Source organism: Scardinius erythrophthalmus, assembly GCF_964197995.2.
Source record: "Scardinius erythrophthalmus genome assembly, chromosome: 14".
Classification (NCBI taxonomy): domain Eukaryota; kingdom Metazoa; phylum Chordata; class Actinopteri; order Cypriniformes; family Leuciscidae; genus Scardinius; species Scardinius erythrophthalmus.
This window is the reverse complement of record NC_138234.1, coordinates 34,904,972-34,930,609: the sequence shown is the minus strand read 5'-3', so window position 1 is coordinate 34,930,609 and position 25,638 is coordinate 34,904,972. Positions and strand designations below refer to the sequence as shown.

Here is a 25,638-nt window from a genome sequence, read left to right as displayed (position 1 = left end):
TATCTTCTTTTGTGTTCAACAGAAGAAAGAAACTCATGCAGGTTTGAAACAACTTAAAATTATGACAAAACTTTCATTTTTGGGTGAACTATCCCTTTAAGGGTCATTTACACAAAGGACGATATCTAGCGATAATCGCTTTAATTCAGTGAGGATAGTTTAATTCACACCACAGCTATAACAACGAAGAGTGAGGAGCCATAAAACCTCTTTTTTTTTCAGCTGATGAACGATAAAACATGGACAACCAATCAGAAGCAAGCATTTAAGACGTTATAATTTGAATACAGATAACGTCGTCGTCCGTTGGTTTGGACGCTAATTTATGTATCGTTATAGTTATCGTTGTTGGTGTGAATGGGTTTTTAATAACAGTATAAGATTCTGCTTTTTCTTTTTCTTTTTTTTCCACTTTGATGACAGTATTGGCAGTTTACTAGAGGAATTGTGCAAATATAAAGGGGTTACCATATTATTTTGTAATGGCATTTATATTACATAAAAACAATTACAAAGAACAAATTTGTACCAACATTTTAATGATGACAAATATGCACATTTTCATTTGAACAACATGCACATCTATTTAAGAAAAGAAACAGAAAAAAAAAATATTGAGGAATAAAATTGACAGATAAATGGCCAAATTACACAAAATACAAACAGAGAAAGTTCAACAATCAAAAAGCACTTGTTAAAGCATTTGTGCTCGAGAATGTACAAAATTAGGGTTAAACTAGATTTGACTTGAGATATGTGTGCAATCCATGTCAATAACTGATGGGACATTGAAGGACAAAACCAGGCTTTCATTAGAAATAGACAACCAATTAATGAATGTGCTTTTTGTTCAGTGTGTCAGCACTGTTTTTGAGATATTGCAAGAATTTTACTTTTTTTTTTTTTTACATCATTCAGTCAAGGGAAGGGCATGTGAATATGATTTAACATCCACAATGATGGAAAGAAACATAAAAAAGGATCTCAAATGAAGGATTCTGCTGGTTTTAGGTTGAGAATAAATACATTAGCCAGAAAATGCTTTAAAATGCATTCAGGCAGATACGGTTGCATTGAAGCACTGTTTCCAAAAAGCAATGCCGCGTCGATATTTGGGTGGATTTCATCAAACCCGTCAAGAACATATACAGCTCATTTTTTGTTTTTCACCAAATCAAAAGAACAAAAAAAAAAAAAGAGAGAAAAAAAGAGAAAAAAACTTAAAAATATAATTTAATTGTTTGTTTTTTTCATTAAAATCAAGCACACAAGTAAATATTTAAATCATATTAAAAAATATTTCATTATCATTACTGTAATGCATCTGGATGTTTTATGCAACAAAAAAAAAAATCTGACTCAATAGCAAGTTTTTTGCATATTGCTATCGAGTCGATATTTTAGCATTACGGTAATGATTCTGAATTACCTTTTTGCATTACGGTAATGATTCTGAATTACCTTTTTGCATTACGGTAATGATTCTGAATAATTTTTTGTTTGTGAAATGAGTCCAAACATATGATGCATCAGAATCTTTTTTTTTTTGCATTACAGTAACAATAACTCACTGTAATGCACAAAATATTCTGACTCATTACTGTAATATACGGTACTAAAACATTTTTATACAAAATATAATTTATTTTTTTCCTTTTGACTTTGGAGACAAACATGACAAGTTATTGCAAGGTTTTCCGACATTCACCCATTTAGCTTCTTTTTTTATATATACACAACACGCATATATTGAGTGTGAGTTTGACTATAAAGTACACCAGAATAACAGCCATTTTAAAGGTCAATTTGCTTGGGTCAAATTATTTATTATTTTATTTGATACTGCGCTATAATTATATTCTTCAGTGATCACAAAAAGAAATAACCCCATTATACTAGAGTTAAAAAAAAAGGCAATCAAAACAAACAAAGCTCAGTAAGGACGCCAAGACAAAAACCTCCAGGTCCATTCAGCATCTATTAAAGCTGTAGCTTTGGAAACGCAACAGAGACAACCATAGGGTTCAGTCGACTGATCAGTAGTTTACAGCTAGGTTTGTAATACTCACCTGTTAACTCAAACACAGGGCAAATACAATTAGTGCCAATGTAATTAAACATGGTTTTCAGAAGCCATGCATACAGTAGAGCTCATGTGAGCAGTTTAATACGGGCTCTGTGTGTGTGTGTGTGTGTGTGTGTGTGTGTGTGTGTGTGTGTGTGTGTGTGTGTGTGTGTGTGTGTGTGTGTGTGTCAAGACCACATCAGTCCCCCTTTACCAGTGCATGCTAAACCACCAGCTTGTTGAAATGGCGTTAAACTCAGTTACTGAAGTGTCAATAACAGTGGTGCTGGGAAATAAGAGAATCAGTGTGGTTCGCTTCGGCTCGGAGATCGCACGCTCTCGGCCACGGGACGAGGGAGGAGCCCAGGCCCGGAGCGGTTTGATAACAGTCTCGATTCTTAGCATGATGGCGATACACGTTTGGCGAATGAGGGAGCTGGTTGATATGCGTGGCATTGCGGTGTTGGTGTAATACACAGGGTGGAGGGGATCCTGGAGCTGAACCCAGACCGGCGACGACACCGCGCCTTCCAGAGGTTCGTGAGACAAGGCAGGAGTCGAAGGACAAATCTGGACATCCTTATGAATCCAGGGAATCAGCTGGAGCAAACCAGGACAATGAGAAGGGTTAGTTCTGTCAAAACTATTTACATTTGTAAAGAAGAAGCAGTGAAGATAGATATATATATATATAAATATATATATAGTGGTTGGTACGGTTTAAATGTTTTTGGAAAAAAGTCTCTAAAAATACAGTAAAAACTGAAATATTATTACACTTTAAATCAGCTGTTTTCTATGTGAATATATAGTAAAGTGTGATTTATTCCTGTGATCAAAGCTGAATTTTCAGCATCATTAGCATATCATAGTCTTCAGTGTCACATGATCCTTCAGAAATCACTCTAATATGATGCTCAAGAAACTATCACAGTTCAAAATACACATACAAGTGTACACTATGACAAGTGTTGTTATTATTATTCATTATATATAAAGCCTATATAACATTTAATATACATATATTTTATATTATATAAATGTATTATATTATATATTCATAATTTGGTTTAATTCCATGTTGGCAATGAAACTGTTTTTGACTACCACAAAACAGAATCAAAAAGTTCCTTTGCAAACCAATGTATTTTTCAATAAATTGGCATAAAAGCATAATGCATCAAATATGATACATAAAAACACGTAATCAAACATAAAACATACATATACATGAACCAAATGTGTAAAAAAAAAAAAAAAAAAAAAAAGTATATATATATATACACTTTTTTTTCATATTTGGTTCAATAAACTTCAATAAACCATTTGATTAAACATTTTTCCTTATTTTCTGTCAAGCTTTACAGGGTTAAACAGGGTCAGTATGAAGGGTTCTGGGTTTATTATCAGCGAACTCTCTGCTCTATGAGGAAGTATTCTGTCCTGGATTGATCTTGGAGAGCATCTGGAAACCCTTCCTAGACTCTCCGGGGACCTCTAGGGGTCAGCAGACTGTGGCTGAAGACTCGGCTCACACTAACTATATCTTCTCACACAACAACGCTTTACTTTTAGCTTTTCAACACAATCGCTCTTGGACTAAAGCGTTTTAAGTAACTATGCAAACTACATGTGTAGTTCAGTAGTGTTGCTCAAATATGGCTGAACTGCACTAATGTTCCAGCAGAGGCAGATCAGGGGCATGAAATACCCCATCAGCACTGTGTGTGAACGTCTCCTTATTTACCGTCTTGCGGGGGGTCAACGCTGATGTCCTCGGTCTCTGTGTCGTCCTTCATCTCTTCGTCCTCATCTTCCTCCTCTTCCAGCTCATTGGCAATGAGTTGTCGGGCTAGTTTAATGTTCATGCCTTCATTATAATGCATCTTCCTCATCATCTGAAACTGCTTCTTCCTGGCTGAGGAAAGACAGAACACACACACAGCTCTGAACGCCAGAATCTGCTGATTCACTTTTCTTCTTATTAAACAAACAGAACATACGATGTTGTTCTTGTCTTTAAGCACAACCTTAAAATTATAAGTTTTTAATAATTTGTTTTTTCCATTAAAATTAAGCACACAAGTAAATATTTAAATCATATTTAAAAAATATCTCATTATCATTACTGTAGTGCATCGATGTTTATGCAAAAAAACTCAATGCAATATGAGAATTAAGAATAAAAGGTTAAATATAAAATAACATTTTATTATTATGCTTTTGTTGTTCTTCAGTACATCAAACTGAATACGGCACTGCTGTTGTTTTTTTAACCTAAGCTTTTATTTTCTGTCTTTACTACACATTATGGATGAATTATCACAGTAACTCTGTGGTTATAACTGATTACAGCCGCACAAGAGCATGCATTAGTGTCCTGTGTTCGGAGTTTTTAGACTATGCATTCAATACAATAATCTGAGTATTTGTCTACTTTTAGGACTGTTTTTTAATTATTTATTTATTTTTTAAATGATGTGTGCAAGCTGTTTCTCTGTTGTTGGTTTTAGTTCTTCTCAAGCTTCTTGAGAAACGTGAAGTCCACTTTGCTGACAAATACCTGTGTCATTGTTGTATTGAAATTTGTTCATATATCAAGATTTATTGCTTTAAATAACGGATAAGAATTGATAAGAATTGTGGAATTTCACTGGTTTTGCTACATGGATTACAGAAATGTTCATATGCATTTATCTTAAAGTGTTACGCTACGATTGTGATAGAGCTGCAACAACTAATCGATAAAATCGATAATAATCGATTATGAAAATCGTTGTCAACGAATGTCATTGTCGATTAGTTGGTCTGCACACGTCACGGGGAGCGTTGCTGATGACGTCACTTTCATGACAACGCAGTCACGCGAAATGGCAGAGAGTAATCGGAGAGAAACATCAGCACGGCAAGCAAAAACTGTATATTCTCATTATATGAAGATGTGAAAATGGTATAGTCTAGTTGAATTCAATGCTACTGTGTAAACAGCTTTGTTTACTAACTTCGGGACAGTCACACTAGATCTATTTTGTATCGAGCATCAGGTTGCGCAATCAGTTCGCTCGCAACATAAGTGATGGATTAAAATAGCGCTACCGCAGAAATAGGTTAAATTAAATGGTGTTTACAAAGTGAAGCACTAAATATAAAGGCAGTTAAATAACAGCAGCAGTAAAATATTGTTTAACAGTCACTGTAGTCAGTGGTTTTCAGCGAATGCTTGTGCAGTAATACATCATTTTTCCTGTAACTTTTAACCAAGCCTGTTGTCAGCTGCGTACCTCCATTCCGCTCTCTTTTTATAGCATTTGTCTACTATGTAAGGGATAATCCAGCTTATTACATGGCTCCCACCAAATAAATCAATTATTTTACACAAAATATTGATTTAAAAAGGAGTTTATTGATTTAAAAATGATTGTATTGCTTCCGCTAAAGAAAATAGTCCGTTCCGTCTCTACGGTTAGAATCCTGCGTCCATAGCAACGCTCTGTTTTTCTGGTGTGTTATACTTCGCAGCGCTCTGTTATCAAGAAATAACAGATCGCATTCTACATTAGAATTCAAAATCTGCTGCTTAATATCTTATTACAAACATGTTTGTGTCCTAATTTCATAATGTGAAGTTTATATGAGCAGCGCGCAACTCAATATTTTGTTTTGTTTATATATAAATATATATTTTGGATATTTAAAGAAGTTTTACTGTTTAAAAACTGGACAAACTTTTGTGTTTGGGGTTTAAAATGTAAAAATTAAAGATTATATTACTAAAACTCAATGTGTGGCTTTTGCACTTTTTAAAGTACACTTTTACACATAAATACCCTGATTTAGGGTTTTATTTAGTTATAAACAAAAATCAAATTGAATTAAAAAAAACCCTATCCGATTAATCGATTAATCGAAAAAATAATCGTCCGATTAATCGATTATCAAAATAATCGTTAGTTGCAGCCCTAGATTGTGAGTTTAAGAAAAAGACCTGAAAAGAGAGAGCTGTTGAGAAGAGTGTGTTTGAGCCCCTGGCTGACGGTGCGGTGAGCTGTGTGAAAGTGTAATCAGTGTGAGAGGAAGCAGAGGTGAATCTGAGGCCATGAGAGAGAGAGTCACGTGACTCACCTTGATCCTCCGCACTCAACTCCTCCTCCTCTTCCTCACTGCTCTCCTCTTCTGGCTCCTCCATGAAGCGAGACTCGGCGCCCTCCACCGCTGCCTCCAGCCTGAGAAGACGGCAAGACGTTTGTTTGTTAACATGCTCTTTTTTTATTTTGCTTCATATATATACTGTATATTAGTGCTGTCAAAAAATATGAATATGAAATATCTGAAACGGTTCCAATACTCTGTTTCTGCAGAGTCGATACACTGATGCCGGCTGCGCGTTCTTGCTCTCTTCTCTCTGACGGTGAATTGACACACACCCGCCTCCTGTCACTCACCTCCTTCATTCACTCCGGTTGAATAGGGATGGTGTTGTGCATAATTTTACTCATTCTCGCATGTTTCGCGCTCACACCAGAAGCCTGATCTATATAAGTGACGCGCACATAAAGCCGACTCTCAAATAGATAGTGATGAAAGTGAATTCTATTAACACTTAAACATCAAATACACACAAAATGATGTCAAAATGCCCATCTTGCGGAGTATTCAGGTAAGTTTCAGAACGTAAACAGTTGAGAGAAAACACGTGTAACAGTACATTGGATCCGTGCAGACTAGGGTTGGGTACCGTTTCTTTTTTAGTGATTCCGATTCCGTTTATCGAATCCGGTTCTTATCGATTCTTGTTTCCGATTCCAAGATTTTTTGGAGGGAGAAAAAAGGGCAAATATTTGAGGAATAAATATTTCTACCTTTTATTCTTGCCAATTTTAAGCAATAACCAATAAAATGGCTAAAGTGAAAGGAGTCTCTTCATATAAAGGTGTTGATTACATTATTACTCCAGTAGGTGGCAAAAAGTAGGTGTTGTTGCTATGCACCCATGAACTGCGCTCTCCATGATGATGACATGGAAGTTTCAGCAAAGGATTAATTAATTTATAGCCCTTGCATTAGCTTTACTAGGCTACTAGATATATTTATGGTGATGAGAATTAAAAACCCGCCCCGTTCAGCTGTTCGGCCGAGCTTTCGATGTTACAGAAAGGTCGGTTGTTTTGTGTCACATGACCTGCGCACCGCTTGCGGCATTCTGAAAAGTTGAGATGTTTTCATCTCGCCGAGGCATAGGCGCGCCTGCAAAAACGAGCGCCACGCACTGCATGCTTGTCGCGCGCCCACGCCGCTTCATTATGAACGGCGCGCCTACATTTGAAATAACGAATTTGCAACTGTCCCAAAGTCAGGAATCAATAAGAGGAAGGAATCGTAATGTGTGCGTCTTATCGAATCCCCGGTTTTTGGAAATTTGTTACTGGTTCTAAAATGGAACCGGTTCTCGATACCCAACCCTAGTGCAGACGCTCTTAAAGTGACAGCAGCCTAATAAACCTGCTGCAAAAAGGCTGCTCTTGACAATAACTTTTGTAACTTTTTTGTCAGCATTAATTTGTATTTAATTGGATTACTTTATTTAAATTCTGTTGTATTTCTTACCAGAATACTAATGTTAAACCCACCTGAGAATTTGTCAATTATATTGTATTCATTTGTGCTACTGTTTCAGTTTGTTTTGATTTTGAACGGTTTACTTGTCTGTTTTTTGTTGTAAATTTGGTTCAAAGTTTCAATATTATGTGCTGTGTATAACAAAATTACCCAAATTATCAAAAGATAAAAAATAAAATGATATATATATATATATATATATATATGGCAGTACATTGATATTTTTCAAGGTATCGCATTGAGGATATTCCAGTATTGTGTAAAAACTACAGTACACACACATACATACACACACACACTGATTCATGTGATGCAAAGCTGAATTTTCAGCATCAATACTCCAGTTTTCAGTGACAGACGATCCTTCAGAAAGCACTGTAATATGATGATTTGGTACATATTATAATATGATTATATTACATTAATAATATATTATTTTATGTATTATCCGTATTGCTTATGAATAATATAGCTACTGAAATGTATACACATTTAGACAATTTATGAGACCATAGGCTTGAGCAACAAAACTTAATTTCCCATCATTGTTTGTAGAAGCACAAGACTGATAAAAGCATCAATTACACACCTAAAGAGCATTTGTTGTTGCATTAGCGCTAAAATGTTTCCTGTCTTTGTCATGAAGTGAACCAATAAATATGTAATTGCCCAAAACATCAATTTATTTCCGACCATGAACATCATGACATAATTACCACTTCTTATAAGAAACTACCCAGGGGGACTTGAAGGCAGCATCATTTCCTTAAGGAAAGCATGCAATAAGTTAGTCCATTCATGTTACTCTGATGGCCTTTACATTGCTAAAATCTAACATCTAACTCGGTGTGGATTCTTGCAGTAGTTTCTCATAAAGCCTGGTGATATTTGTAGTATTCTGACTGTTAATGTGACAGAAAGCATCTCTCAGGAGTAATCGGACACACACATGCACAATGGCCTCAACGACTGCTGGGTCGGGAAGCATAAAACACACGTACCTGAGGGAAACACAAGACACACAGTGGGAGGTGGACGATGACAAAAGAGAGAGCAGAGATACTGACGGAGGAGGAAAGAGAAGGCGAGTGGGACAAAGGCAAGAGCAGTTGCATTACTAGGAGGTTCGGGACGTGAATGAAGTGTCTCTTCCTCTTCCTAACATCAGATACAGATTCGGTTACAGGCCGGCGGCAGACAAACCACTCTCTCGCATCCATCTCAGAGCCTTTAAAGACACGGATCTAGATGCAAAGATCCAAATCCTGCATTAAAGTCTTTGAATGAATGGAAGAGGGCGCGTTTTAAGTGCCTTTCTCTAGGGGGAAGCAAGTCTATAAACATCCCAGTGAGATTTCATGCCCAGTGAACTCTTCTAACCTAAAGATATTTTCAGAATGGACTAGTCAGTGGGTTTTCTTAAAGGAACAGTTCACATAAAAATTCTAAAATCAAACATTACACATTTGCACGTCACGTGACTTACTGTCATGATGGTATTGAGGTGAGTGTATATTGGGCAATATATTTTGCAACCTTTTTTCCTGCTGGTGTGACTTTTTTCGCACTGGTGTGTTGCCACCAGGCTGGCCATTTATCAGCTCTATCCAATAATACACAGCGCGAGCTCAGATCTTGTTTTAGTTTAAGTTACTCGCTGGGAGATCTAGTGAGAAAGCGTTTGAATTCACCTCAGTATTACAGGGTTTCTGCACATTTTTTAAAGTCAAATTTAAGACTTTTTAAGACCTTTTTAAGACCCGAAGAAATCAAAATTAATACCATGCATTAGGGGTGTGTAATATTGACAAAATATGTCTCGATCGATATTTTCAAAGTTTTGAGGGTAATAATTAGATAATAGTAACAAAAATTAACATTTTTTATTAAGGGGTAATATTTGCCATCTTAAATTGATTTCCAGTGGCATTTTCATCTCTATATTGGCATTTGTAGATGTATGCATCATCTTTTATGTCAAATTCTAACATTTAAATTAAATTATATTAGAATAATTACACAATACCACTGTTACCAGTCAAATTAAATCATTAAATCAAAATCCACCTTTGCAGTGCAGAGGTGACACAGTGGCGGCATCAGATCTGGCATTAATATATTTACACTGCATTTACAATTGCATAAATAAAGCTATGAGATTGTTAAATATGAACTGTGATTTCTAATTTTAACATTCTAATTAAAAAGTACTCTAAATGTGAAACTAAAGCTGCCAGTAGGTGGCGGCAAGTCACTGTTTTAATAAGTGAGTTGAGGGAGTCATTCATTCAACCAATTCGTTCAAACGGCTGATTCATTCGGGAAGCAAGTGACTGTTCATTGAATCATTAAATTGATTCGTTCAAAACGCGGATTCCAGTCAAAAACTCATCGCTGTCTGTTGCATTGAGGCTCTGCTATGGCTTCAATTTGAAATTCTCGTCAGCGAAATAAAGGGGAAACAAACAATATTGACAATAGGCTACTGTTTATAAAATTTAAATCACAATGTTAATTTATTGTTAATTACTGTTATATAAATAAATAATCACATTTGCAATTGTGCACGGGAAAACGGAAGTCTTGCTGATGTGATATTGTAGGTCTATGATAACAACATAATATGATATGAGACAAAAACTCATGGGAACATATAGCCTACCTAACGTTATAACTGCACTCATCACGCAGTGAGTACGAGACCAAAGCGATGTCAGCTCGCAGTACATCGTTAAAACAATGATTACAATATCATAATAATAGACAATACACATCGCACACCACTACGAACATAAAGACTGAACTTAGAACTGAACTGACGTTTACCAACTCACTTCTCATTCTCTCCTCCTGTTTCGCGCGTGCAGGTCTGCAGGAGATGGACGTAACGCTGCCGCGAATGACGCGAAATGTCACGTGAACCACAAAGAAAGAATAATAAATAAAAAAAAGTACGCTAATTAGATGGTTCTAATTTAGAAAATATTTAGATATGTTTAAGTCAAATTGCCATCTAAAATTTAAGACCTTTCATAAGTAAAAATAAGACTTTTTAAGACTTTTAAAGGCCTTAAATTTTAAAAATCTAATTTAAGACTTTTTAAGACTTTTTAAGGATCCGCGGACACCCTGTATTAATAACATCGCTGCGACATCTAGTGAGACGAATTCAAATGCAATACACGGAAATCTGAAAGTTGAATATGGATGATTGAATTTTTAATAATGTTTTGAATTGAAATATTCAGTTTAAATACACAACCACATTGACTTTCAGCCCATAAAAATGCAAGCCCTCAATGCATTAAAATGCAATTACGATTAATGCAATGCATTTTTGTTTTTTAATTAGTGCAATTCAACAAGCTTTTTTGTTTCAAACACATTTGGCATTCATTTTATTCCAAAGTTGTGCTTTCATCACTTACATTTTGACCAGTTTATCATACAAAATGTTCATTTTTTCAGAAGATATGACATTTCTTCTATTTCTTTAATAACTAGCCAGCTAATCTATCAATAACATTTTAAGAAAGGCGCTTTCAAAAACATGACATTCATGACGCGATGCTAATAATGCAAGACAACACATTGGTCAAAGACCTTCATTTGCATTTAAATGAAGTAATAAAAAAATGACTGGATGGAATGCAATACTTTAAATGTTATTTAAAGGGATACTTCACCTCTGGGAAGATGAATGTGTATTTAAAATAGGTCATTTAAGTAGAAGAAATGTGGAGAAATTTTTGAATTTGGAGCTTTCTAGACTGAGAAAAGCCAGAAAATGTATTTTTGGCTTATGTGGATGAAAGACAACAACTCCCAGAATGCACTTGCTTCGCTGCCTTAGGAGGCCACGCCTACCGGTTAGAGAGCACAGTTGAAAACAACAAGGCTAGCCTAAGTAAGTGATGAGTTTGCCAGGGATTTAGAGATGCCCAAAATGTCCGGGATTCGGCTTTTGCGTTCTACAGTCGCCATTCATCATGTTTACTGTGGCGAGCAGGACGAGGCTGACGGCCGCGGGAGAACGGCGCGAGGCCGGTGGCTTCATTACTGAGACGCGCCGGGTCTCGCATCTCTCACGGAGGAGCGGGAATTTTCTTAGCAATGTTAAAATGCACATCAACCAATCACTTGTTTAGCGTTCATGTAAACACTACAGTCAGATTCACCGATCGGAATTAATTCAGTTAGATTGAAACGAGAGGTGTGCATGTAAACAATGAATGGCGACCGCAGAACGCAAAAGCCGAATCCCGGACATTTTTAACAGTCTCGCCCGCCGGACAAGTCCGGGAAAAGGAAGATGGTAACCCCTACTTACTCAGCTTTCTCCTATTATTCAGCTTTCTCCACAGAACAAGAGCATGCTAGCTTAGCTTCCAAAGAAAGACGGCTGATACTGTGTACATTCTGTGAGTGAGATCCCACCCTCTATGGGCGGGCTGAAAACATGCGGAACAACGCCATCTACTGGCTGTAGTCTTTAGCCTCTGGACAGAAAATCCTCCGATGACGCAAAATGACGATTTTTGCGTCATCGGAGGATTTTTTCCAGACAAAAAATACATAAATCTCTCCTCTCAGGGGGATATGAGGGGGGAAAGCATGGTAATTCGAAAATACTACAGGTTTTCTACTAATACAAAGCTTAATGCTAAATCCTGAAGTAACCCTTTAAAAAAGCATTGCTGTGCAAAGTTTTTTTTTTTTTTTTGGACGAAATAGTCCTTTCAAAGAAATTTTGCTTGAGGGAGAAAATTTCCAAATGCAGATTTTGCATTGGGTTCAAAAACTAACAAAGAGCTGCTTGGTTTCTACCCCTACTTCTGTTCGAGTGGTGCTAAGTGCATCATTACACTATTGACAGTGGACACCAGGCCTTGTTTGCCCACAACACTTCACTAATGCTGTAGGTAGTGCATTTGTTAGATAGCAGGGCTGCACAATATATAATTTTAGCATTGAAATCGCGATGTGCGCATCCGCAATAGTCACATCGCAGGATGTGCAATGTCAAGTATAGGAATCGTAGTTGATCCAAAATGCACGATTCTCTGATTAACTGCAAAGTTTGCCCATCATAGAGCGAAAGTTTTAGGTCCTGTCAGTTTAAACATTCAAACGATTTTAAACCATTTGAGAGCAAGTCGACACAATTTGTAACTCGCGAACACCTAATTCCCTTCTCTTCCATGTCCCGAACGGACACATACACGCAAAATTGTGTCAAAATGCCCGTCTCTGCGAGAATCATCATAAACATTATGGCTTACGTGAACATAAACAATTAAGAAAGAAAACTGATGTGGCCATTATATTGGGGATGTGCATCCGGTCTTAAAGTGACAGCAGCCTAATATTCCTGTGTCATTAATGTTCATCAAACAACACAATACAAAGAGAAAATCACTTTAGTAGCTGTAACAAAGATAAATTATGTTTAATTTATACGGTGTCTTCAGTTATTTTACATTTGATTATTGAATTTCTGAACCTGAATACGGTTAGACTTACATGAAAAACAAAGCACTGTTCATTTCATTTTTATATTTGTTCTTTTGTATTTATCTAATCTTTAGGTGCTGTCAACTGAGAATTGTAATATTCTTCTAATAAAAAAGAAAGCTATTTTGAACGGAAAAAAACGTCCATTAAAATGTTTGGTGTGTCAAGAGGCGAGCGAGACATGATGATGACGTAACTGAAGCGTTTTGTTTTTGTTAGCTTATCCAAAAACCCTCTCAGTTGGTGGCAAAAATCGTGCAACGACATACTTGACCATTCCTGGCACATCGGTCAGAGCTGAGCCACCGTTTTCTCAGTTTACTGATGCACTTACACAATTGTATGCGCAGTAAGGAAGTTAAATTATATTTAAAAAACATTCTTTCAAAAGGTAATGCACTTTAAAAAGTGACTCATTTCACTTCAATAAAAGATGTGATGCTTGATTTGGTTTGTATTTGCTTATTGCGCTCGCTTGCGCCCTCTTGTGGGCATAGGAGATGAATTTTTCCTCTAATTTGAATATAATTCGAATTTTGCTAATATTTAAGAAAGAAATTCGAATTTAGCTTTTCAGCCATTTTGACAGCCCTACTATGCTTGTAATGGGTTTATTATTTTCTATGCATATTCATTCCCCTACAAAATCACCATTCAAATCATCTGGTGAAACTGTTTTCATATTGTAATTGTAATATCGCAGAAAAACAAAATATTGCAATGTCGATTTTTTCCCTATTAGACAATTGCTGCTTTGATGGCTGTACCAGTGATGGATTTAGAGAACTTCTCTGAGAGAGATGGTTTACTGTGCTGACTGCCTTTAAAGGTATTTAATATATTTTACATAAAATATTAAATGAAAAAAAAAAAAAAAAAAAAAAACTAGTTGACTAGACGACTGCACTAGAGATCCAACTAGGTTCTGCTCATAGTAGGCTAAACACACCACTATTGATCGGCAAAGTTTTTGTCAGCCATGGGTTGCTGGTTGTGGATCAATACCTGTGCCATTATGAGCCGTTCTTGCTGACATGCTGCTCTGCATTTCAGAGAAGCACATGGTGGCTTTTTTTAGGAAACACTGAGGAAAAGTGTCTGTTCTGAGTCAAACTGAAGCAGCACGCTGGGCAGACGCTGATCTGAAAGCGGTTAGCAGCTCTGCTTGAGTTGCTGTGAAGCTGACTCGCCTGTAGGCTGTGACGTGACATCTGTTCTGGTTGCTCATGTACTGTTTCAAAGTTAAACACGCTACCTGCACACATTACGAACACTGAACTAACAAGGCAGGAAACCAAAATAAGTACAAATACGGTTTCTTGCAGTGTCTGTGCTTAGTTTAATGAGGTTATTTAAACCTGCAACATCAGAGAACGCTGTGAATCTACTGATGTCGAGGCGGATTGTGAATCGTAAAGACACAGCAGGATTGCGACAATCTATCATGTCAACAAACTTTGAAGAAACCTTAACTTTATTATGATAATTATTACATTTTTGCTACTTTAACTATAAAAATGTTTAATGCAAATTATTATTATTTCTTAGTACTGGTGTCATTTCCCCCACAACAATTTTTCCACCAGTATATATGTAAAAGTATCCATAGTTGAAGAAACAGCCATTTTGATTTTAGATGAGCACACACACATGAGTCATCCTTGGAGTCTATAAATTACATCTGATTTATGGTGCATTTTTAAAAAGCTTTTTTGAGCATAATGCTTTTTACAGTCTGAAGCTCATCCGGTGTTCAATACATTATGTGAAATGTAGGCTACAGATGTGAATACACTGAAACCTCCATGACGAGTTGCTAGCATTTATGTGTGTGTGTGTGTGTGCGACGCAGGATTCAGCACTCGTTTGCATCAAGACCAAATACCAATCCAAGCTAAGATTTATGCTTTGAACTATTTTGACATTGCAGTCCGACACTCACATAAGACAGGGTTGCCAATGATGCCTGAATGATCCGTTATAGTTCTTGTCAATAACAATAAACAAAATAGTATAGTAAAATGTATTATTATTATTATTATTAATAATAATAATAAAGTATCCTAGGTTAATCCTGTGATGTAGTCACAAGAACTCTGGGACCTAATCATGGGCACGGAACGAAACATTGAGAATCCCTGCACTACCCTTCCATCCACATCAGAGATAGCAATCATGCATCACTTACTTCTTAGCGAGGTCGTCTCCGCGTAGAACTGTGTTCCCGTCCGAGTCGCTGAGCGCCCCCTCATCTTCGTCATCTGCAACCATCCTAAGAGGGAAAGGAGAGTTTTGGCCAACTGCCCGAAGGGAGAAAGACAGCACGACCTTTTCTGCAAATTTGCCCTGTCATATTGAGTTGCAGCCTCAGTGCTGCCCTTGTATTTTGCAGACAGGGCAGTAACATATCCAGAGAAGGGAGCAACTGTTTTAACTACCAATATTTACAATCCATACAGTGCCTCGGCAAGAGAGCAGAACTTAAAACAATAACTTTTCTTCAATAAGCAGCATAAAATGCTATATGCTACCCTTAATGCAGTATCGTAACTGATTCAACTTATGTTGAAAGTCCATATTACAGGAAAACTACTTTAAACCAGACATATTCCCTGCACAGCGCAAAGTCCTGACTAATTGAAAAACAAATGTATAGTTAATTTTATTTTCCCAATTTCACGTTTTATACATAGACTTCAATGCTATACTGAAAACCAGTTTGGCCAGATATTATTTAATCATTCCTTAGATAATTAACTCAATTCAGTTTTATTCTAACAAGCACATCTTCATTTTCTTATTCCTCAGCTTCACTCCTGAGTCTATGCTTTAGTATTCTACGCAACCACATTAGAAGTGATACTCAAATTAACACTGGTATATTACCCACTCATAATCTAAAAGGCATTATAATGGCAGGTTTTGTATGTGCTGCTCACCTGTTGTATGGCGTACTGGGTTCGTCTATCTTCATCAGCCCATAGTCCTTATCTGCCGGGTGATAAGTGGCCAAAATGTTCATTTCATCCCATTTCTGTGACTTCTTCCTGAAAGAATAGGTCCAAACACGGATTTAGAGATAAAGCTATTAGCCCTGATGCAAATATTCCCACTGAGATCTGCTACATTAAACAAAGGACTTTGCCCCACTTTGAAACTTTATGGAGTACCTTGGAAACAGAGGACACACAAAAAAAATAGCATCAAGTGGCATACATAGCCAAATATACCAACCCTTTAGTGATATAAATGGTAAGACTGACTTGAGACGTGAGAAAGGGCCTCGTGTGCCAATGTTTCCCAATCAAGGCTTGAAATTGTGACTATTTTACAACTTTATTCTACAATCTCTTCTCTTCCATGTCATTCTCCTACGCTGTTGACGTAGTGTAACAGCGCAGCGCTTCTGGGTTCTGCGTCAGCATCACACACATGTCCAGCGTCGACCTATAGTGAGCCGGCGTTCTGACGCAGAACCCAGAAGCGCTGCACTGTTACACTACGTTAACAGCGTAGGAGAATGACATGGAAGAGAAGAGATTGTAGAATAAAGTTGAAAAATAGTTGTAATTTCGAGATTTAGTCTTCAAGACTTAATAAGGCTTCTTGACTTATCAATAAGAGATAGAACGAATAAAGTCGTTATTTTGGGGGGGTTTTGTGCACAAAGTATTCTCGTCACTTCGTAACATTAAGGTTGAACTACATGGACTATTTTAACGATGTTTTTACTACCTTTCTGGGCCTTGAAAGTTGCAATGACGTTGCTCTCTATGGAGGGATAGAAAGCTCTCAAATTTCATCAAAAATATCTTCATTTGTGTTCCGAAGATGAGCGAAGACCTTACGGGTTTGGAACGACATGAGGGTGAGTAATTACTGACAGAATATTCATTTTTGGGTGAACTAACGCTTTAACGTCAGTTATATTATTATGTAAGATTCATTTTTAAAAATATCAACATTTTCAGTTTCCTTCATAGTGATAATAGGGGTGGGAGAAAAAAATCGATTCATCGATGCATCGCGATTCTCTCTCCAACGATTCTGGATAGATTCTGAGAATTTCAGAATCGATTCTGAACTTAGTTTTTAACCAGATATGCGATGACGCTGAGTTTGCTTTAGAAACACCCGTAATCTGCTTTCTTCCAATTCCTCACACACATACATACACCAATCAAACTTTCCGTAAAATAATCTTTCATAAATTCGGAAAGGTTGAAGCGAATTACAAGGACATTCACCGGCTTCATTGCACAGAATGCGCTGTGAGAGACGCGCGCTTTGTTTGATGTTACGTTACACTTGAAGCGTGCTGTCTCGCCTTTCGGTATTTTCCTTACAAATGCTCTACGAAGTCATCATTTATGTGGTTTGGAATGCAATGGCCTTTTATATTTAAAATATGAACCTCACTAACAGAAGGCTGCGTTCAATTTCAAATGCTGACGCGCGCTTTGTTTGTGTAGACTGCTCGCGCATGCGGCTGTGCGACTCCGTGTGTAAGTGATTTAATATACTTGTGCAACATTAACGTAAACACAGCCAGTTATGTCTTAAGCGATTAAACGGACAGGAAAAAACACTTTACTTCTGTTTCAAAAAGAGATCCGTGCGTGAATGCAGCTTAATAGATCTCTCGCAGTCTATGATGTCATAGTAAAAAACAACAGTAGGCTAAAGATGAAGAAAAATCACTCACAGTTCTTGAATGGAAAACGTTCAGAGAATCTTAAATAGGCAACTGAAAGCACTATTTGTTTGTTTGTTATGTTTCTATGCTCCTCTTTATTATTTGCTACTTAGCCTACTTGTTTTGAAGTTATATTAGTTTAAAATTCTTAACATACAACTGTTTTAATTTTTTTTTTTTTTAATTTGTAATTTTTTTACCTTACCTATGTAAACTAATGAATTAATAGGGAGCGGAGGGGGGAGGAGTAGATAAAGAAACATTCTGGAATTGGATCAGATCGTGAGGTGACTAAAGATTTCCACCCCTAACATTTACATACTGTGAATCGTTTTTTTGAATCGAGAATCGTTTTTGAATCGAATCTTGGGCCTAAAAATCGAAATCGAATCGAATCGTGACATTTTCTGAATCGTGCACCCCTAAGTGATAACATGAAAAATGGAAGATTGCTGCCATCTACTGGAAAACAAAACACTTAAAATTAATTTGGAAAAAACAGTATGCCAGAGAAGTGCTCAATGAATATATGTAATTTCTCTTGCTATTAGTGTTTAGGCTATAATGTAGTGTAGGTGCTGTTTTTGTACAGTTTCACCAGTATCAGCTTTTTTTTTAATTTTTTTTTTATATATAATGTAATGTAACACCCAATGGTATTACAGTATTAATGCAGTTTCTGTGTTTGTATAAATGATCAGTGGTGGAATTGGCTGTGATGCAAGGAGCACCAGGTAAGATCTTGCCTAGGGCAGCAAATTGGTCAGGGCCGGCCCTGCATTTCAAGGTTTGTACAACCTTTGGAGAATGAAATTCAAGCACTTTTCCATGACTTTCAAGTGCTTCACACTTTTTCCAGCCCTTCAAAGCTCTAAATATCATCCAATTTAAAGATGCAGTCCGTAACTTTTGGTGCTCTAGCGGTTAATGAACAGAACTGCACGCGTCTTCTCTCCGTTTATATCTATGACAAGTCACGCAGGCAATGGGCTTCTCCGCGGTAGTGCCGACCGGTCTAAAGTAGTCCGGATATAAACAGTTCTTATAGGTGTACCGTAGGGATTCAGGAGGATAAGACAAAAACATGGTTTGGAAAATGGATTCATGATGTACTCGCTCATTATATGATTTTTGTACATTTTTTGCAGCTTTAAATGTTAGCCTATTTTTAATGTGATTACCAAAATTATGAGGTGTTTTTTTTTTCAAATTTTCTCTATAAAAGTTAGGTTTTTACATGTTACTGTTGTTAATAAAAGCTAATTTTATCTGCATCTGATCTCAAGCTCAGAGTCAATTGTGCATTTCCAAGAAAGAAACGTAATATTAGTTGGTACGCTTTAAAATTTAAAGTATGCCCTCAATCAATAGATTTCGGCCTTCGCAACAGCAATCAACACCCACTCCACACACTGACAGAGACACTTCACAACACAAAGCATCCGACTGGCCTTCGAGCAGTTTAATCTGACATGCTACAAAACTTTAACTAAAGCACTGGTCAACGCAGACCAAATCCATTCTTTCTGTCTTCTTTAGTCAGATGAAAACCCTGCGAGTGCATTTAGTGACATGAACGCAGTAGACTGGGCCGCTAATGCTTGTGCAGTAGCAGTCAAATGTGCCAATCCACATGGAAGAAGAACAGTTACACAACCGCCGCTTGGACGAGGTACTGTGTTACAAAGCAAGTGTGGAAATCTGCTCAATGCAGGATTTAAAACATGATGATTTTTAACTACGGCATTTCAAGACGCCAAAGCACAACCTACAACACTCTTGCTTTGACAAGAAGGATTATTTTTAGCTCTGTTTTTTAGGGAGGTCCTGGACACAATCAGGGCAAGATTTACCTAATGCGCACAGGTCTATGATGCACCAGACAGAAAAATGAAACTAAAGCGGGACCGAGGACCAATCGAGTAATGATAATCTCTTCAGAATAGATGTTCATGTTCCCTCGCAAAATAATCAAAAGATTAGTTTCATTCATGTCAGAGGCAGAGGCCCACTCAAATGGTGAACAGAGATTTATTCTGGATCACGTGGGAGCATACGGTGCACTGTATTAGGGGTCATGTTTTTACGGATCATGGGTTACATGAGCACCAGTCTGTAGTGAATTATTAGGAGAACAAGCACAAAACAATAGAGGGAACTTGTCTGAGGTTAGGAGAGCCGAATAATGCAAAACCTTATAATTCAAACAATGTGTTCAGGCAAAAGTTAGATCTACAAGCTGGTACAGGATATCCCTTAATAAATGTATATATACACACTACCGTTCAAAAGTTTGGGGTCAGTAAGATTTTTAAAAAACAGTAATATTGTGAAATATTATGACAATTTAAAATGACTTTTAAACTTCTACTTTAATATATTTTAAAGTGTAATTTATTCCTGTGATCAAAGCTGAATGTTCAGCATCATTACTCCAGTCTTCAGCGTCACATGATCCTTCAGAAATCACTCTAATATGATGATTTGATGCTCAAGAAACATTTCTGATTATTATCAATGTTGAAAACAGTTATTTACATTTTTATTTAATGATGCTATGATGAATAGAAAGTTAAAAAAAACAGCATTTATCTGAAATCTAAAGCTTTTGTAACATTAAACACTACCGTTCAAAAGTTTGGGGTCAGTAAGATTTTTAATTTTATTTTTGGGGGAAAGAAATAAAATAAATCAATACTTTTATTTATCAAGGATGAGTTAAACTGATCAAAAGTTACAGTAAAGACATTTATAATGTTAGAAAATATTCTATTTTAAATAAATGCTGTTCTATTGAACTTTCTATTCATCAATAAATCCTGAACTTTTTTTACACAACTGTTTTCAACATTGATAATAATAATGAATGTTTCCTGAGCAGCAAATCATCATATTAGAGTGATTTCTGAAGGATCATGCGACACTGAAGACTGGAGTAATGATGCTGAAAATTCAGCTTTGATCACAGGAACAAATTACACTTTAAAATATATTAAAATAGAAAACAGTCATTTTAAATTGTCATAATATTTCACAATATTACTGTTTTTTTTTTATTGTTTATCAAATAAATGCAGCCTTGGTGAGCAGAAGAGACTTCTTTTAAAAACATAAAAAAAAACGTACTGACCCCAAACTTTTGAACGGTAGTGTATATATATATATATATATATAAAAATAAGTTTCCAAAGTCTACGGCAGGTGTAAAAAAAAAAAACAACACTGTTGTTGGTTTTTTTTATACTTAATATGTTCGCCTCTTGAATGAGAAAACTGGAAAAACTAAATAAATACCAGAGACTTAAAATGAAAGAGGGACCCATGCCATATCAACAGACCAAAATATCCAAGACTTGGGGGTTAGCCAGTAAGCAAAAGCCTAGCAACCACCTAGCATGCCTTAGCAACCGCATAACACACCAGAAGACACTGAGAACACCTTAACAAACTCCCACACACACACACTCGTATTGTGCTGGTGATTCTGCACGAGTGAAACTCTAGTTTATCATACACACCAAGTGGCTTTATAGAGATCAAATGTTTATTACAAATCAGCCACCAAACATGTCAAACTGAATTGACCAAAGGAAATAAAACAACATTTTGGAAGAATTAATTTACCATGTTTTCCATAAATTAAGTTGTATCGATGAATAAGGCACATTTTATTGTTACATTTAGAAATAATGTAAAATAAAATGAAATGATTACAAATATTATAAACACTACAAACATATAGTTTGAATTTTACTCTTTCCTGAACAGAACAGGAATGAAAAATACAAGTATAAAACAAACAAATATTAATTTTAAACATTTTTAAAACCGCCAAATCTAAACATTTAGTTAAAGTGAAACTGAAACTATTAGCATGTGGGAAATGCACTATAAAATAAACTTGGGCCTTTGATTCGACATGAAGTGTGTGCGGCACTTTGCGCATGTTTTGCGTGCTTGACGATAATTGCAATATATAGCCTAAGGACTATAAGTAGCAGCATTTTATGATAAAATAACGTGATATTTCAGAAAATAGGATATAATAGTCTTGGTTATCAGAGTAAGTGTTAATGGTATGAAGTTTGTTTATTTTTTTACTTTTTTCCAAAAAAAAAAAACACATTGCTTGTTGTGGGACAAGAAAAATATCATGATATAATAAAAGCGACAATACTTCCGATATCTAGTGCAGTGTTTCCCAATCACTGTGCCGTGGTACACTAGTACACTAGTTACAAAAACTTATTTAAAATAAATGCTACAAATATGCTGTTGGGTTATTGTTTCAATAAAATGTTTCATTGTTTTATTAAAATAATTCTGTTGGTAATCCTTTACATCTGTATGTGGGTTTTACAAATATTTAACCAATAAAAAGCATTTAAAAGAGGTTGTGACTAAACCATTGGCTCCTCAAACTGTCAGTCAAACCTCATAACTCAATGATCCCGCCTCCATTTCGAATGTACCGCACTCGTGAACGCTCGGAGAGATCTCTGCTGGTTTGCAACGCAAGGGAAAATAAAGAACTGATGTGTGCAGAAGTACAGCGTGTTATTTACTCAAGAATTTAGAATTTGAAGAACGGAGATAGCCGTCTAGTCTAGAAGCAAATTATAGTGTTTTAAATATCTTGTGCACAGCGCTTCATCTTTTGTATCATGAGATTTTGATCATGAGATTTTGATCATGAGATTTTTAAACAAGAAAACTGAGCGCCCATATTAAAGGTAATATCCTGTGTGTTGATGGAAACGTATAAACTACCTCAGATAAACTACTGTTCCAGTGACCGACAAACTATCTGTCATTCACTGGCCAAAAACCTCATAACTCAATGTGAGCTTGATTTGCATACAATTTTAATATTATAACCACATGCAAGTCTGACCATATCTATATAAAGCCACAATGCCAACTTTGACAACAGTGTTTCATTAAATACGAGTAATATATGTAAATGCATTGTTTTATCACCAACAACATCATGCTTATTGTGTCCCTACCGGACTTAGGCTTTCACATTAAAAGTCAGTACTAACTTTTCATACAGGCTAGCCTATAATATCTAGATTTATATGCCATTTTTAAACAGTGCATGTTTGTGCAAAAAAAAAAAGGTTGGGAAACACTGATCTAGAGGTTACACTCTTAAAAATAAACATTTGAGAATTGCTCAGCAAATCTTTCAATGATCTGGGGTGCGTTTCTCGAAAGCATCGTTGGCCAATTATGGTCGCAAGTTCATCGCAATGTCCATTGAACTCTATTGGTAACGACGGAACTTGCGACCATAGTTGGCCAACGATGCTTTCGGGAAACGCACCCCAGATCTTCAAACCATTTTTTTTTTCTTAGTGTGAAGAACATTTCATTAATCTAAAGAACCTTTTGTCGAATAGAAGGTTTCTATGGATGTTAAAGATTCTTTAAGGAACCAAAGAAGGCAGTAAACCCTTTTTTTTTTTTTTTTTTAAGAGTATCGTCACTGAATACATTTTTTTAAGGGACTAATTGAGTGTCACTGCAGTCTCGCGGGACGGGAATTCAGTAATAAGTGCCATTCTTACAGTGTGTCCCATTTTCCTAAGAGTGGGAGAGCTGGATTCAAGAACAATGTCTTCTGGCGAGAGAGGAAGCCAACGAGAACACCTACATACTGTGTGCAACACATGCCATACTGGGGAACACAACCTCCATGACCAAGAGGTTCAGTGCCTCCTTTATTGATGTTTCTGAAAAATCCTGTTCAGATTTTGGTCGACCTTAAAGAACAGATCAATACGTGAGCTGTATATAGACAGAAGCCAGGTGGTTCGGTTAACAAGGAAGTGGGATTGTCTTTATTTCGGTCCCATCCTCGATGTTCTCTGACCTCCGGGAGAGACGGGCATCCACAACTTCTCTGAGTGACTCTGGACCAGTTAATGTCAGAATGAATGAGATCGATTTTTACATGCGTCGCCCTTCAGGCAAAAAAAATAAAAAATCTCTCATCTGATTTTACAAATCTGCAGTGACAGCTGTGTTTTATGATAGCAAGAGTGAGAGGACTAGTGTTGTTATTACAGATTTATGTTGACATGTTTATTATTTGACTTTTACTGTTCATGTTATCCAAGAGAAATCACACTTCCTTTAATATTTTCTTTAATTTAATAATAAATAAAAAATCATATATATATATATATATATATATATATATATATATATATATATATATATATTTATACATTTTACTGGAAGACCACTTTATGAAGAAAGTTGGGGTATATATATATATATATATATATATATATATATATATACACCCCAACTTTCTTCATAAAGTGGTCTTCCAGTAAAATGTATAAAAATTTGCGATCAAATATTAAGTATTTTTTTCCTTTAATTGCAAAATGAAGCATTGCAAGTATTGCCATTTTCTAAACTATAGCGAATAACCTGTGATAATGTGAGAAATGTTGAAGAAGTCTGAATAAATGTATTAATTTAAATGCATTTAAAAGATTAGTGAGACTCTCCCAGTTAATGCTTAAGTCATAAAATGATTTATATTAATGAATATGAATTGGTTTTAAGAAATTTCTACCCATTTGAAGCCTTAATGATCCACTGTATGTATGCAATTATGTTATTAATGAAACTTTTTAAAGTTCATTAATGCATGTATAACATAAAATAGCCTATCAGTTTGAACTACATAACTTGTATGTTTGGTCAAGGTAAAATGACTGAAGACAATTATATTTTACTACATATCAGTGAATTAAAATTAAACCATATTTCACATAGAGCTGTGCATCTAAACAACAGGTTCAGAAACTGACTAGAAGAAGCTGATTAGTAAAAAGAGAGGGAAAGATTCATGTTCATTGCAGTGGGAGGATTTGTTTTGACATGACAGGTCAGTGGCTAACCTATTAGCAAACTATGCTACTATCACTGGAACACACCAATTAAACTGGACCAGTAATGGACTGGTTGAGTGCACTAGTTCATGTTGGTGTCAACATCATTTCAGGGCAGAGTTTGATAGACAGGTCTCATGGTGACAGTGGCACTGCTATAGACGCCCCGTCTGGCTGATTTAAGCTGTTTTAAAGAGCATTTACTCACTGTTGGTCGTCTTCAGAGTTTATAGGGGGTCCTGGTTCTGGAGTTTCCTGGACTGGCTCTTCGTGTCGGCCTTTGATACTGGATTTGTTCTTCAGAATCCCTTTAATGGGTCGCGGTGCTGCCATAACCGTCAAACCCACCCACAACTCCTCTTTTGCCCTGTTTACGCCTCAAACAAACGACTAAAACACACCGAGGCTGCTCAGAAACAACACTCTGACCTAACTCGTTAACCGCTTATGTATTGCCTGCCTTAAAATGAAAGTTAAACGCTGTTTGTGAGTAAAGTTTGCGACCGTTGATGACTTGAATTCCGCCAAAGCTCGCGCACGCACTTGTCCATTTACAGCGAGGAAAGGAAATAGGGCGCCGCAGTCAGTCTCGCTCTCTTTGTCATCGCGAGAGTTGGAGTGTTGCTATAGCAACGTAACTCTAAAGTGTCGAGTAACCGTCGCCATGTTTGTTGGGCTGGTGAGGTCAAGCACAGGACAGGAGTCTGTCACACTTGTGTGGTATTGATTTGAGAACATTTTGTTGCAATAAGAATTAATTTAGCACAAGTGTGTTCCATATATTCATTGTTTATCCCATGCTCTTCCTTATTTCGACACGACCTGCTAAATAA

General features: G+C 36.4%; 1 protein-coding gene across 1 annotated transcript; it reads right to left on the bottom strand.

The window, feature by feature from the left end:
- Positions 1–519: 519 nt before the first annotated feature.
- On the bottom strand, positions 520–25,420 carry ppp1r2 (protein phosphatase 1, regulatory (inhibitor) subunit 2). Its single transcript, XM_081384534.1, has 6 exons — positions 25,014–25,420; positions 16,135–16,242; positions 15,384–15,467; positions 6,188–6,288; positions 3,813–3,983; positions 520–2,665 (listed from the first exon to the last, which is right to left on the bottom strand). Exons 1-6 carry the CDS (start codon positions 25,136–25,138, stop codon positions 2,646–2,648), a joined length of 609 nt encoding a protein of 202 aa, XP_081240660.1. The 5' UTR covers positions 25,139–25,420; the 3' UTR covers positions 520–2,645.
- Between the last annotated feature and the right edge of the window lie 218 nt (positions 25,421–25,638).